This window comes from Bubalus bubalis, chromosome 9, assembly GCF_019923935.1.
Source record: "Bubalus bubalis isolate 160015118507 breed Murrah chromosome 9, NDDB_SH_1, whole genome shotgun sequence".
NCBI classification, from domain to species: domain Eukaryota; kingdom Metazoa; phylum Chordata; class Mammalia; order Artiodactyla; family Bovidae; genus Bubalus; species Bubalus bubalis.
This window is the reverse complement of record NC_059165.1, coordinates 59,051,201-59,066,293: the sequence shown is the minus strand read 5'-3', so window position 1 is coordinate 59,066,293 and position 15,093 is coordinate 59,051,201. Positions and strand designations below refer to the sequence as shown.

The following is a 15,093-nucleotide window of genomic DNA, read 5'->3' as shown; positions in this document are numbered from 1 at the left end:
CCCCGTGGACTGTAGCCTACCAGGCTCCTCCCTCCATGGGATTCTCCAGGCAAGAATACTGGAGTGGGTTGCCATTTCCTTCACCAGGGGATCTTCCCGACCCAGGGATAGAACTCAGGTCTCCCGCATTGCGGGCAGACGCTTTAACCTCTGAGCCACCAGGGAAGCCATGGAATAATACTGTAGTTACCAGCAAATAATGTTTGTGCTTTCCTCTGCCCTACAGAAAACCCAGAAATCAGAGAACCAGCAAAAGAAACTTGGGGCTTTTGAAAATAAGCTCTCTTCATCTGCTTCAGCATTAAGATGATAAAATGGCATTTTTTAGCCCTATGATGGGCTTCCTGTTAGATTTAATGAACACCACACGGCATTAATGAAAACCAAAATTGGTATAAAGATAAAACACATTTATCTCCTGCATGGTGTAGCAGGCAGTAAGTCAGCAATGCTTTTGCATTTTATGCAAGGTGACTGCTCAATAGTAATTGCTTCAGTTTAAGCACGAGTAGAAATTGTTAGCTGCAGTCCTGCCTCCAGAGATGTAAGCACTTTCTGAGGGTGGAAGGAGAGCTGGAAAGACATTTATGGTCTAATTTTTATTTGGGTCTATGTGTTTACTCAGCTCTGTGCACCTGGAGGAGGCTGGCATTCTACGGGCTGGTCCAGGGGGACCCGATCAGCAGTGGCCAACAGTATCCAGTGCGACACCAGGTAAAGACCCAGGGTCTCTCCCTTCTTGTTTGAGTTCTGGAAAGTCATCAGATGACCTGTTTTTGTAAGACCAGGAATATCAGTGGCTCTCTTTTAATTCTTTCTTCTTTTCCTTACATGTGTGACTTCCTTATGTACATGATTATACACAAGTATTTTGATTTTCTTCTCAATGTACCTCAATGGTTGGAAACAGGTAACATAAGGGCGTGTGTGTGCATAAACTTCTTTTCCGTAATAATCAGGTACATGTCAAATACTTAGTCTATCTGAGCTACACAGACAAGATCTGGTGGCCTCATGCACAGAGATGATACTGTTAGCAAAGATCTTTTGGTTAAAGATGTTGGAAATCCACTCCAAGTAGTAAACAAAAGGGAGACTGATAGATTGATTAATAGATAGACTGATGAAATGGAGTTTCTCGTGGAAGTGGAAAACTTGTCAGAACCAAGGCACCACTCTGTCTGACTTCAAGGCACAGTCAGGCCCCCTTCTTTCCTGACATCTGCATCTTTCAGTAGACTGACTTTTATTGCCTTGACATGCACATTGCCAAATGTGACCAGTCTTGCGGTTTCTTAGTGCAGAGGACCAGTGGGAACCAATTCCTAATCCAAACTTTCAGGAAAGAGAATCTGCCAGGTGACATCAAGAACCCAGTGGCTGGGTGAGCATTAAAAATTTTCCCAAATTCACATTTCTTTATTTTCCTTATCTTGCCCAGTCACTAAAGCAGTGTCATATAATGTAAATATGGCTTTGGAGACACATCCTGGTGGCAATTTTCAGAAAGGAACAAATACAGAGATTATAAATGTTGTCTAGCATAATCCTCTATAAATAGAACATCATTGTGGTGATAATAGTTACTAATTTTTGAGACACACTGTATCCAGACATTCTGCCAGTGCATGATCTCATTTACTCCCTGAGACAGTCTTGCATGGGATTTATTATCTCTGTTGTACATAAGAGGAACCAGAGACACAGAGAGGTTAAGAAACATACCCAAGTTCACATAGTTTATGGTAGAGGTAGGATTCAAACCTCGGAGAAGGCGATGGCACCCCACTCCAGTACTCTTGCCTGGAAAATTCCAAGGATGGAGGAGTCTGGTAGGCTGCAGTCCATGGGGTCGCTAAGAGTCAGACATGACTAAGCAACTTCCCTTTCACTTTTCACTTTCATGCATTGGAGAAGGAAATGGCAACCCACTCCAGTGTTCTTGCCTGGAGAATCCCAGGGACAGGGGGAGCCTGGTAGGCTGCAGTCCATGGGGTCGCGAAGAGTCGGACACGACTGAGTGACTTCACTTTCACTTTTCACTTTCATGCATTGGAGAAGGAAATGGCAACCCACTCCAGTGTTCTTGCCTGGAGAATCCCAGGGACAGGGGGAGCCTGGTAGGCTGCAGTCCATGGGGTCGCGAAGAGTCGGACACGACTGAGTGACTTCACTTTCACTTTTCACTTTCATGCATTGGAGAAGGAAATGGCAACCCACTCCAGTGTTCTTGCCTAGAGAATCCCAGGGATGGCGGAGCCTGGTGGGCTGCTGTCTATGGAGTCGCACAGAGTCAGACACGACTGAAGCGACTTAGCAGGATTCAAACCTAAGTGTGTCTAACTTCAAATCCAAGTGTATCTAGTTCTTCTATTCATAGCATGGGTGGCTTGCAAGAATCCACCCAAATTCGAACATATATATATATATATACACACACACACATACATATATATATATATTCACATACATAACAGATTATATAAGTGTATGTGTAAAAAGTTCTTTCCAAAAATAATCTGGTGCCTTTCAAATGATTAGGCTGTGCAAGTAACATGTGCAGTTAAGGGCCCATTTTTGCTGGCAGCTCTTAAGAGTTTTCGTTGATTCTAATCAGCCAGCATTTGCTATTTACGAATGTTGTATAATTCAACTAAAAGTCACATTTGTCAAAAAAACAAATGCCTAAGTTAAAGCAATTCATTAGAGAGCTAATATTCCAGATGGCAAGGGGGAGAACATAAAATAGTTCATTGACAAATTTGCACCCCCAGTGCCAGTGATGGCATAACGTGGTGGAGGAGGAAGTGGTTTTAGACTGCCAAGCGTTGCAGGATGGGAGGCATTTGAGAGGTGAGAACTGCTCAATCAAAGCAGTGCCATGAAATCACCCCTACCATCCTGCCTCCATTTCAGGGTTTTTCTTGTTCTCATAGAGACTTTGCAGGTCAGGCTGGTGAGTCCAGAACTAACTTTGAATACATTCTGCCTTTCATTGATGGTGCTAGTTGGTGTATATTCCTAGGCAAGTGGGAAATAGGAATTATTTATAGATTATTTTATCTGCATCTGGCCCAGGACTGTCCTTCAAATTCAAAACAATGTTAAGAACCTATCTTTTAAAAAAAATTATTGAAGTATAGTTGATTTACAAGGTTGTTTCTGCTGTACAGCAAAGTGATTCAGTTATACATACGTTCTTTTTTATATTCTTTTCCATTCTGGTTTATCACAGGATATTGAATATAGTTCCCTGTGCTATACTGTAGGACCTTGTTGTTCATCCATTCTCTATACAATAGTATGCATCTGCTAACTCCACACTCCCAATCCATTCCTCCCCTAGCCCTGTTCCCCATTGGCAACCACAGGTCTGTTCTTTTTGTGTGTGAATCTGTTTCTGTTTTGTAGGTAAGTTCATTTGTGTCATATTTTAGATTTCACATATAAGTGAGATCATATGGTATTTGTCTTTCTCTTTCTGACTTCCTTCACTTAGTATGATAATCTCTAGGTCCAACCATGCTGCTGCAAATGGCATTATTTCATTCGTTTTTATGGCTGAGTAGGATGGGGAAGCCTGGTGGGCTGCTGTCTATGGGGTCGCACAGAGTCGGACACGACTGAAGTGACTTAGCAGCAGCAGTACTCTGTTGTATATATATACACCACATCTTGATCCATTCATCTGTTGATGGACATTTAGGTTGCTTCCATGTCTTGACTATTGTAAACCATGCTGCTGTGAACACAAGGGTGCATGTATCTTTTTGAATTATAGTTTTATCTGGATGTATGCCGAGGAGTGGGATCGCTGGATCATATGGCAACTCTATTTTAAGTTTTTTGAGGAACTGCCTTATTGCACCAATTTACATTCCCACCAGCAGTGTAGGAGGAAGGAACCCATCTTCTTGACAGAAGATAGAGAAGGAGCCACCATGGCTCCCCTTCCCTGCTGTCCTGACCCCTCTTGGATAATCCCTTCTCTTCGGGGTGATCCCTGGCTGCTGACGCATGAGTCAGTCTTCATGGGCTGAGCTGGACAGAGCTTCCATCTTCCATGGGTGGCCTCCCCGTACTTTTCAGCACACCTCTGCATCGGTAATGGGACATTAGAGAGATGCTCCTCTGTGTTCTGCTCTGTTCTTTGGGTATTTTAGAGTCTTAGGACTCAAAATAGTTCTGCACTGTTTGGAGGGAACACGGGATAAAGATTTAAGATTATGGTTTAAAGTCAGATCTGAATTGAATTCGAATTCCAAACTTACTTGCTGGGTGAGCATAAACAAATTGGTTAAATTCATGTTTTCTTTGTTACCCCATCTGTAAATTGGGTATAACAATAACACCAATTTTGCCATGATAACTGAAGAAGACAGAGCTGAATATAGCACTTGACATATAGTATTAATAAATGTCTAATCTTTTCACTCCTTTTTTTTCTGGCCTACTTTTGTTTCCTGCAGTCTTTGTTGTGGCCTTAGATGGTAGCATGGTGGGCAGCATTCAGTAGTTCTCACTTCTGAGCCCAGATACAGAGCCTCTGAAGTAGTCTGGGTCATCCTGGTATCTGTACAGTCCTGTTACACCTCACCTCCCCACCCCAGCCACCCTCCTGGAGAATTCATCGACATGCTCCAAAATGCTTGGTTGTTTTCATTTCTAGGTAGAGCTTGCCTTTCACGGATTCTGCTGCCCTTAGTGCTTCATGATGATGGTGTAGTTGCTTCCAAAAGGCTTCCTCCTGGTGCCCGAGTCCCCGCACACTTGCATCTGAGAGCTTCTCTGGAAATAGCACCTTCTCACACCAACCCCGGCAACAGCCGTGGGAATAGAGAGAGGCCTGCTGTGACCCAGTCCTCCTTTGCATGTGTTCTTTGTAGTTGTTTTTCCTCCACTGATGAATCCTTTGGCCTTGTCATGAAACTGTTCATTTATTGTCACAGTCCCCAGAAGCTGAGGCTAAAATGCCACGCTCTAAAGGGGTCAGAGGGGACATCACCAGGTGATGTTTCCTGCAAGATAAACAAGGCAGGCATTAAATCCGCTAATCCCAATTTCTGGCCCCTTTCTCCAGCCTCACCTCTGTGTGAGCAGATCTGGAACACAGGCTTCTTATTTCCTTAGCAGCTCAGTGAGACTGAGGAGGGAAAGAAAAGGAGCTGAGGTGGGGAGTGCACAGCTCACAATTCCTCTTCAGATGGAGGAGTGTGTTGGGGGGAGGGGCATTAAAGGGCCAGCCATTCACACTTACAACCCTTTAAACGTTCTTAGTGTGCAATCTCTGAAGAGGTTTTAATGAGTGCCCTCTTGCGACAGTTCCTAGAGGGAATCCCAAGAGATTATGAAAAGACTGTCTGTACCTTCCAGAGAGCCAGTCTGGCTTCAGGGTCCCTGGCTGCTTTGCCCTCACACTGGTTCTTCCGGGCTCCTCTTTGCACATTTCATGGGATCTCAGGACTTACTCAAGGCAACAGTACATTATTTTTGGAGTGGGAGATATTCACTGTTTTCAAAAAGAGCTCAGGGAATTCCAAAAGGCACAGCACTGCCAAAGATAACATTATAGCTTTTCAAGCAACACTCCCCGGGGACCTGGGGCTGAACAGTGAAAGGTTAATTAGGTAGGTGAGGCAACTCAGGCCCTGAGGCTTCTTTAGACAAGCTTAGTTTAGAGTGACTGCACAGGGCTTCTGCAAGGATGATTCCCAGAGCCACACTGACAAGACCCATCAAATCCAAAAATCTTGGGCGGAGGCCCAGCCATCTGTGTTTTAAGGGGCCCTCTAAGTGACCCTGATGAACCCTCCAAGGTTGAGGACTGGTCGAGAGTTGAGGGTATATTCCTGAGGTTGTCTCATACCTTTGGAGGCTCAGAAACCATGCAATGAAGGCCTCTGTTCATGCGTCTGTTTATGATTCTTACTAGAAACAGGAAGCCTTCCACATATCAAAGAGCCAATAACTAAGAGCTCAGGCTCTGGGTCAGAGTAACCCTATTTGAAATCTCACTCTTCCACTCAGAGGTTGTATGTTCTTAGGACCATTATTTCTGAGTCCCAGTTTCTTTCTTTTTGAAATGGAGATAACAGTGTCTACCTTATAGGGTTGATGCATGAATTAAATGAGACAGTACACACATCTGCAGAGCCTGGAGAGCAATGTTTAGTAAACGATGGTTATTTTTAGGATTTTTCAAGGTATGAGTCTACCTTTCAACATCAGAATTTAGGTCTGAGTTGTTCTGAGTAGTCTCTGTGGGAAGGCTTTATTATAGAGCAGACTTTTTAAAAAGCACCATTTTGTGCCCTTAGGGGAATGTTTTTGCCCTGGTTTGCTGCATCTCTTTACTCGGTGGAAAATGGACAGTTAACGTGCCCTAGTTTCATAGGGAGATTCATGCTCTTATTTGTCTTAGGGATTCCCACCTCCCTGACAAAATCAACTCCCCACAGAAGGTCTCCACAGAGACTTCATCTTTGATTCTTCCCCAGAAAGAAGTCATGATCCTTAAATTTGGGGGAATCAATTGAGGAGCACTGCCAACATGAATTTTTCCACTTCATGAGCGACTGCAGCCTCAGGCCTTGTCCGAGAATTTAAAAAGCATGCTGTTCCACTAACCTGCTCACCCTCAACTTCTGCTGTTGTCATGGCAACGATAGTCCTGGGAGATGTGTGCATATCTTTATCAGGGAGAAAAAAAAATGATATCAGCAATCTATATAGGTGGGGCAGCTCCCTCCCATCAGTATCCTCCACTCTCACCTTGCATCTCACAGCCCAGGAGTGCCAGATTGCCTTAGGGTCTCTAGTAGCCGAGAAAAATAAGTCCTTGTATAAGATACACTTTTACTCTCTTGGTGGTGTGGAGCTCATCAGGTCTGCTGGAGTTCTCTGTGTAGCTTATGTTGTGTGTTCTGACCTGGCCTGGAGGGCCGGAGCAAGGTGTTGTGAGAAGGGGAATTAGAATCCTCTACCCAGGAGAAGCCAGGAAGTTTGTCTTTGCTAGCTCCATCTGTCTGGGACTTTCTTCAACTCCTTCTTAAAGAGCACTTGGCACCACACTTGGCACCTTCTATTTTTAATGTCATGTAAATGAAAAACTGGAAAAAGAAAAGGCAGAGGAACCCGAGATCAAATTGCCAACATCCGCTGGATCATGAAAAAGCAAGAGAGTTCCAGAAAAACATCTATTTCTGCTTTATTGCCTATGCCAAAGCCTTTGACTGTGTGCATCACAATAAACTGTGGAAAATTCTGAAAGAGATGGGAATATCAGACTACCTGACCTGCCTCTTGAGAAATCTGTATGCAGGTCAGGAAGCGACAGTTAGAACTGGACATGGAACAACAGACTAGTTCCAAATAGGAAAAGGAGTACGTCAAGGCTGTATATTGTCACCCTGCTTATTTAACATATATGCAGAGTACATCATGAGAAACGCTGGACTGGAAGAAGCACAAGCTGGAATCAAGATTGCTGGGAGAAATATCAATAACCTCAGATATGCAGATGACACCACCCTTATGGTAGAAAATGAAGAGGAACTAAAAAACCTCTTGATGAAAGTGAAAGTGGAGAGTGAAAAAGTTGGCTTAAAGCTCAACATTCAGAAAACGAAGATCATGGCATCCGGTCCCATCACTTCATGGGAAATAGATGGGGAAACAGTGGAAACAGTGTCAGACTTTATTTTTCTGGGCTCCCAGATCACTTTGGATGGTGACTGCAGCGAAATTAAAAGACGCTTACTCCTTGGAAGGAAAGTTATGACCAACCTAGATAGCATATTCAAAAGCAGAGACATTACTTTGCCAACAAAGGTTCGTCTAGTCAAGGCTATGGTTTTTCCTGTGGTCACGTATGGATGTGAGGGTTGGACTGTGAAGAAGGCTGAGTACCGAAGAATTGATGCTTTTGAACTGTGGTGTTGGGGAAGACTCTTGAGAGTCCCTTGGACTGCAAGGAGATCCAACCAGTCCATTCTGAAGATCAGCCCTGGGATTTCTTTGGAAGGAATGATGCTAAAGCTGAAACTCCAGTACTTTGGCCACCTCATGTGAAGAGTTGACTCATTGGAAAAGACTCTGATGCTGGGAGGGATTGGGGGCAGGAGGAGAAGGGGACGAAAGAGGATGAGATGGCTGGATGGCATCACTGACTCGATGGATGTGAGTCTGAGTGAACTCTGGGAGTTGGTGATGGACAGGGAGGCCTGGCGGGCTGCGATTCATGGGGTCACAAAGAGTCGGACACGACTGAGCGACTGAACTGAAATGAAAAACTAGAAGGAAGACTTCCTTCTTTTTCTGAAAAGTTTCTGTTGAATAAATAGATTCTGAGATAGTTCTTATTCTCCACTCTGTATTCCCCACACCGCTCTCATTTTCCTACATCCATTCTTCCAGGCTCAGTAGGCAGTATACAGTCAGGGTTGGGGCTGTGATACATAGTACAAGAATTTCTTCCATGTCAGAGGCCCACAACAGATCCTGTGCCTCCTGAAAATGGAATCCCTTGTGCACTGAGATGTGTGATCCTGAGCATATATTTTGGAGAGTGAGAGTGTGTTGAGGAGGGAGGAGCAGCAGGAACTGTTGCCTTAGGCCACGGTTTCCTTCAGCCCCACAGATGCAGAGAAGCAGCTAATGTAGGGCCAGGAAATGGAGATTGATTACAGTTCCCTTGGTTATCATCGATCCATCCAACGAGCCTCAGGAGGAGTGCAGTCTGGTCCCTGCAAACTTCATCATGAAAAACAATTTTTGCATATGACTTTAGAAAATAATATACTTCAGTCTTCTTTTATTTGAGTGTTGCATGGAACAGGAGACTTTCTGAGTAACCTTCCCTTCTAGCTTTCTCTATACACTGTCCTTGGTGGCTGAACTTTTAAGTCCTTTTTCGAAAGGGAAATTCAAGTTTAAACTGGGGAGATGTCAAAAGACTACAGGGAATGGGGGGCGGGGTGTCACCAACTCTGCTGCCTGACTTGGCTCAAAGATGACAGGCCACCTGTGTGTTTGAGAGCTTTGTGGGGAATTAGAAGTGTTGGGTGAGAGTCCACACTTCATCTTGGATTGTATGGAACTGGTGGGCTTGGAGCTCCTTCCTGGGAGGTGCTTGGATGAGAAAGACCTATTTACGGCCAGGGTTGAGAGCAGATGGGTAGCAATAACTTGTAATGCCTTTCAGCTTTGCAGCTCTAGCAGGCATTGCCCTCAGCCTCACTGATTCTAGTGAACTAGAAATGAAAGCCAGTTCCCAGCAACAGCATGGATCTTTAACGACAAATATTTTCAGAGTAACTCAGCCCAGATTCCAAAAGAACTTGAAAAGTTCATTTTCTCAGAGGCAGTCAACTTTGCAGTTGAGAAGGTCACTGCCTAATCTGGAGAAACGCATTCAGGTCAAGCACTGGCTGGAGACCAGGTAGGGGAAGGTCATAATAGAGTTCAGTGCCAGGAGGCCTGGAAGGGAGCCTGTGGGTTGGAGAGGAGCCCCTCTCTGACTCAGCCCTCAGAGCTTGTTACCCACGGTCAGAGAAAGGACAAGGAGCAGAGATGGATGCCGTGTCACTCCCAGCTCAGTGAGACCAAGAGCTTCCTCGGCAGCTCCCTGCCTAGACGGGTCTGACTCCAAGGCAGTGGGCTAGGTGAAGGATGGGAGAAGGCAGTCGTGATGGCAATACTAAAGGAGATAAAGGGGGAAAAGGAGCTTCTGCTTAGTATTAAAAGAGGAAATGGAGAGCTTTGTAGAAGTCAGATTCAAGAGGTTAACTATAGAAGGTTAGGGTAGGAAAAGGTAACTTTCATGAAACCAAATTTGAATCCATAACATGACAGGAATAATGAGAAGTCTGTTGTTACTAGAGTTCTTTCCTTTAAGTACTGAATACCAAACAGAGTACCCTAAGCCTCCAGATTATAGCTGCAATTGCATGTGAAAAACAACCAAACAAACTGCAAAAGTAAGTACAGCCTGTCCTTACAGAAGGTCTGAACAAACAAGTTTGTTGTTGATGGTCCAAGAAAGCCCGCCAGCTTGGGTTTACTTCCAACATTGGCCCAGTCCCGTGTCCAGAGCTATTGCTCGAGGGCGGCATCATGGGCCACGCTGAGCAGTCAGGTGACATTCCTGCTCTTATTTTCTTTGACTCTGCATCATAGATACTTTCTTATCCAAGCACACATATGTTATATGTGTTGCCTTGATCACCTGCTGTTACCTAAAGGCCCGTGACAAGGCTAGAAGCTTCAGCCAGTGTAATTGACTTACGTTAGATGCATGCCAAGCTCCATGTCAGAGTTTTGTGGGGACAAGGGGGTCACTGGATGTGTAAACAGACTAAGGTGGATGCCCTTGAGCCTGGGAGCTTGGTGCCATGTTTGATGAGCCAAGGAGAAGTCCCCTTCCCTCAGCTAATGCCTATTTGTAAGGAGATGTGGAGGGTCATTTGGAGGGTCTTTGTCGTTGAAGTTTCAAAGTCTTTAAATCCCATCCTGTTGCCCCCTTGTGTTGTGGAAATAGTATTTTAGAACAAGAGAAAGGAAGACTTGATATTTACTGTTATTTATTGAGAACTGCGATAAGCACTTTATATGCCTCGCCTACTTAAACAAGACAGAAATTATCATTCCCTTGTTCTAGATTAGGAAAATTGAGGCTCGTAGGAATTAAATGACTTCCTTATATTCATCCTTTCTTACATCTAGTGTTTTTTGCTCACTATTATATTCCCAGTGTTGAGCTAGCTGTCTAGTACATGATGGTGCTTAATAAATATTTGTTGAACTCATCAGTGAATAACAATGGCTAAGGCAGTATTTGAACTCATGTCTGCCTGCTGCTGAACTCTATGCATTTAAATGACACACCACAGTTACTTTGTCCCACATGCCAGATAAAGGAAATTGTTTGGTAATTTGGAGAAAACTGTTCACTGTCTGAGCTCCAGGTAAACTGTAGGGGTCTGAATTACTTTCCCATTTCTGCTGTAATAAGTTCCCATAAACTTTGTGACTTAAAACTATACAAATTTATTATGTTACAGTTCTGGAGATCAGACATACAAAATGGGTTTTACTGTGCCACAGTATAGGTGGGTTCCTGCACTATGTAACAAGGATCTACTTTCTTTAGTTTCCAATAACATGTTCCTCATTTCCATCTGAGCCCTCACTGGCAGCATCTTCAAGACCATATTTCCACAACAGTTTGTTAGTGACACTTACAATGTATGTTTTCCCTACCATCGTCCTCACTTCTGAGTCCTCTCTAGCAGAGTCATTAATGTCCATATTTCTACTACCAGCCTTTTCAAGGTAATCAAGACAGTTCTACCATGCTCCTCAAAATCCTCAAATCTCTGTCTGTTTCCCAGTTCCAAAGCCACTTTTACATTGTTGGTAATTTTCACAGCAACACCCCACTTCCAGATCCCAAAATCTATATTAGTTTCTATGGCTGCCATAGCGAATGACCACAAACTAGGTGACTTAACACAGTACAAATTTATTACCTTATAGTTCTGGAAACCAGAAAGAGGCACTAAAGGAGGATATGTTTCCATGTCTTTTCCAGTTCTCAGAGGCTGCCTGCATTTCCAGGCTCAGTGGCTCCTTCTTCCATATTCATGGCCACTGCAGAGCATCTGCAAACCTCACTCTCTGACTCTCCTACCTTGCTCTTTCCCTCGTGAGGACCCTTGTGACTACATTGGGCTCACCTAGATGATCCAGGATAACCACTCTTGCTCAAGATCCTTAATTTAATTGCATCTGCAAAGTGCTTTTCTTTTTTTTTTTTTAACCATGTAACATAACATAGTCATAGGTTCCAGGAATTAGGATGAGGGCATCTTTCTTCTTGTTTAGTTGCCCAGTTGTGTCCAACTCTTTTTTGACCCCATGGATTGGGATTTCCTAGGCAAGAATACTGGAGTTGTTGCCATTTCCTCCTCCAGGGAAATCTTCCCAACTCAGAGATCGAACACTCATCTGCCCACGTCTCCTGCATTGGAGGCAGATTCTTTACTACTAAGCCACTGAGGAAGCCTGTGGACATCTTTGGGGCACCATTATCCTGCCTATCTCAGGATCTTCCATGTGCAGGCAGAGGTGGCTCTGTGTGTCTGTGTGTGTGTAAATTTCAGTGTAGGTGAAGGTAAAGTTAGGTGCAAATTAGGACCCTAAAGAGGGTGTAGTCAGTGTGAAGTAGAATTTAAAGGCCTTTTGAAAGCTATTAATTGTCAACAGTGTGCTGGAGATAAATTCATCACCCCCTCCCTCTCCAAATCTTAGCTAATTAGGAATAGATGCATGGGACCAACTGAGAGAATCAAAGTTCAGAATCAGGCATATTATTGGTAAAGAAGTTCTGGAGACTGTGACAGGGCTTCCAAGCTCCTGAATGCAAGGGAAGAAAGTCAAGAATGGAAGAACTCTCCCTTGGTGAGGAGGGGCACCTGTCCTGGTTTGATTAGCAAACGGAGGCTGAGCTGGAGCAGACAAAAAATTAGATAAGAGCTATGCCATGAAAGAGGGCTTCCCTGATAGCTCAGTTGGTAAAGAATCCGCCTGCAATGCAGGAGGCCTGGGTTCAATTCCTGAGTTGGGAAGATCCTGGAGAAGGGAACGGCTACCCACTCCAGTATTCTGGCCTGGAGAATTGCATGCACTATCCATGGGGTCCCAAAGAGTTGGACACGACTGAGTGACTTTCACTTCACTTCACTATGTCATGAAAGAAAAATAACTGTTGATGTTAACTTGGCCCAATCAGGAAACACAATCTGAGGAATTCCCCAGCAGTCCTGTGGTTAGGACTTGGTACTTTCACTGCCTGATTTGATCCCTGCTTGGGGAACTAAGATCCTGCATTGTGGCCTGCGGCACAACCAAAAAAAAAAAAAGGAAATATAATGCATTTAAACTTTAGCTTATGATAATCTCCCCAATGAGACAACTTTTCTGAGAAGAGTAAGTAAGGAAGTAGAGCTAAACGTGAAAAGTCCCTTCCTAGCACATTGCTGTGAGGTTGGAAGGATGGTTGGTGGGTGTTTCCTCCTCTGTGGGAAGAGCTGGAAATGTGGAGAGAGGAGGAAAGTCCCCATTCCATTGTTATGTTAAGGGATTTGATGTACTGTTTTATCCCAGGCTTAAGAGTATTTTCCCAAGAGTCGTGGAGCAGTCAGGAGAAGACAAGCCTCTTTGGGTCATTCACAGGAAAGAGTCAATTAAAGGCCTGGCAGAAAAGTCACTGTCCCCAGGGTGATGCCAGGAGGTAGGGCACTGCCCATCAAGTGCCCTATATGGGTCTAGCATCTGTGTCTAGGTGAAAGCAGATTAAAATATATATATCTAGGACTTTCTTGAAGAAGAAAGTGTAGAGCCTGATCCATGTATATGTACGTGTTGGGGGTTGTGGGCGGGAAGGGGTACTTTAGTCACTATTTCTAAATGTCACCTTTCCTCAGGGATGCCTCCTGTGTCAGGTGCAGGGGTCAGGGTGATTGTAGGCCAATTCTGTGGCTACACATGCACTCAGGATTTGTTTGTTTTTTAGGAGCATTTTGCATAACAAATCTATTCTCACACTAGCTACCTCCTTGAGATCCTAACAGGCTAAGCACTTCCAAAGCCTAGAGTGACCCAGCACCCTCAGCAGCTCTGACTGGAGACTAAATCAGCCTCTTGCCTCTGACAGTGATTAGCCAGGAGACCCATGGAGGAGCCGCCTGGGAGGCCAGCATCCCCTGGAGGCTCCTTGTGTCACTAAGATGTTGATCTGACTGCTGTCCCTCAATCTGCAGCCAGTGGTGTTGTGTTTAGCCAACGATCAGTGTCATGTCAGTTTCCCTCTGTTGGACCAAGTGTAAATTCATTCTAAATATCTGCCTGGGGGAAATCTCTATAGGGAAGATGAGCTTTTCAGTGTGCTCTCTCTAATTCTAGGCACTTAGAGATATAAATTAGCTTCCTTGGTCTTTTCTCACTCAAGGTCACAACCTTTCCTCCAGGGTACTAATGTTTTAAATGGTTGTGATTTGAAGGGCACTAGGAAGGTCCTTACAAAACCCACCTGACAGGTCCCTAGAACTTTACCATTAACCACCACCACTGTCGGCATTCTCTTTTAAAATGCCCATTCTTTCATTCATCCATTCATATTTTCTCTTCCTCTCTCTTTCTCTCATACACACATACACACACACACACACTCACACACACACACACACACACACACACACACACACACAAAGAAGTATTAGACTATCCTGTCGAATAAAACTTTCCTTGGCTTGGATTTAATATAGAATTTAGTTGGAACCTCCTGTATTGTCATTAAACAAGCATTTGTTAAGTACCTACTTAAGACCAGTCTCTGTTCTAGGTGATGCAGCTGCTGCTGCTGCTGCTAAGTTGCTTCAGTAGTATCCGACTCTGTGCGACCCCATAGACGGCAGCCCAACAGGCTCCCCTGTCCCTGGGATTCTCCAGGCAAGAACACTGGAGTGGGTTGCCATTTCCTTCTCCAATGCATGAAAGTGAAAAGTGAAAGGGAAGTTGCTTAGTCATGTCTGACTCTTAGCGACCCCATGGACTGCAGCCCACCAGGCTCCTCCGTCCATGGGATTTTCCAGGCAAGAGAACTGGAGTGGGGTGCCATTGCCTTCTCCGAGTGCCATGTATAGGCAGGTCCAATGAGGGGAAGGAAGCTGGGACAAACCACCAGGGCCTGTAGTCCAGGATGGGACCCAGAGACTATCTGTGTTGTAATCCATATAAACCCTATGTAAACATGGTCAGCTGGTTCATGTTTCCTGAGAGGGATCTCCTAATTATTTAACAGAGCCCAAACCCTCCCTCAGCAACCATGAATAGCAGATATGTTGTGGGAGCCCAGAAGATGGAATTGGGAATTTAGGGGACCAGGTCAGAGAGTATGTGACATTCAATACTGTATTGAAGGATGGTACATAGATTGTGGGAAGAAAGTTCCAGACAAAGAAAATAATACATGTGCCCCCAAACCAGAATGCATATTGGTGAACAGAATGAATACATTTGATGGGAAGGGTGGCG

General features: G+C 44.4%; 1 protein-coding gene and 1 pseudogene across 7 annotated transcripts in view; both read left to right on the top strand.

The window, feature by feature from the left end:
• Positions 1-688, top strand: part of LOC123466159 — a 120,221-nt pseudogene extending 119,533 nt beyond the window's left edge.
• The window catches only part of LOC102413394 (protocadherin alpha-C2), a 195,043-nt gene that overhangs the window by 160,734 nt on the left and 19,216 nt on the right, over positions 1-15,093 (top strand). For all 7 annotated transcript variants that reach the window (XM_025292551.3, XM_025292556.3, XM_044947578.2 and 4 more), the window contains exon 3: positions 626-714. In XM_025292551.3, the coding sequence (XP_025148336.2) occupies positions 626-714 (89 nt within the window). The remainder of the gene's footprint in view (positions 1-625; positions 715-15,093) is intronic.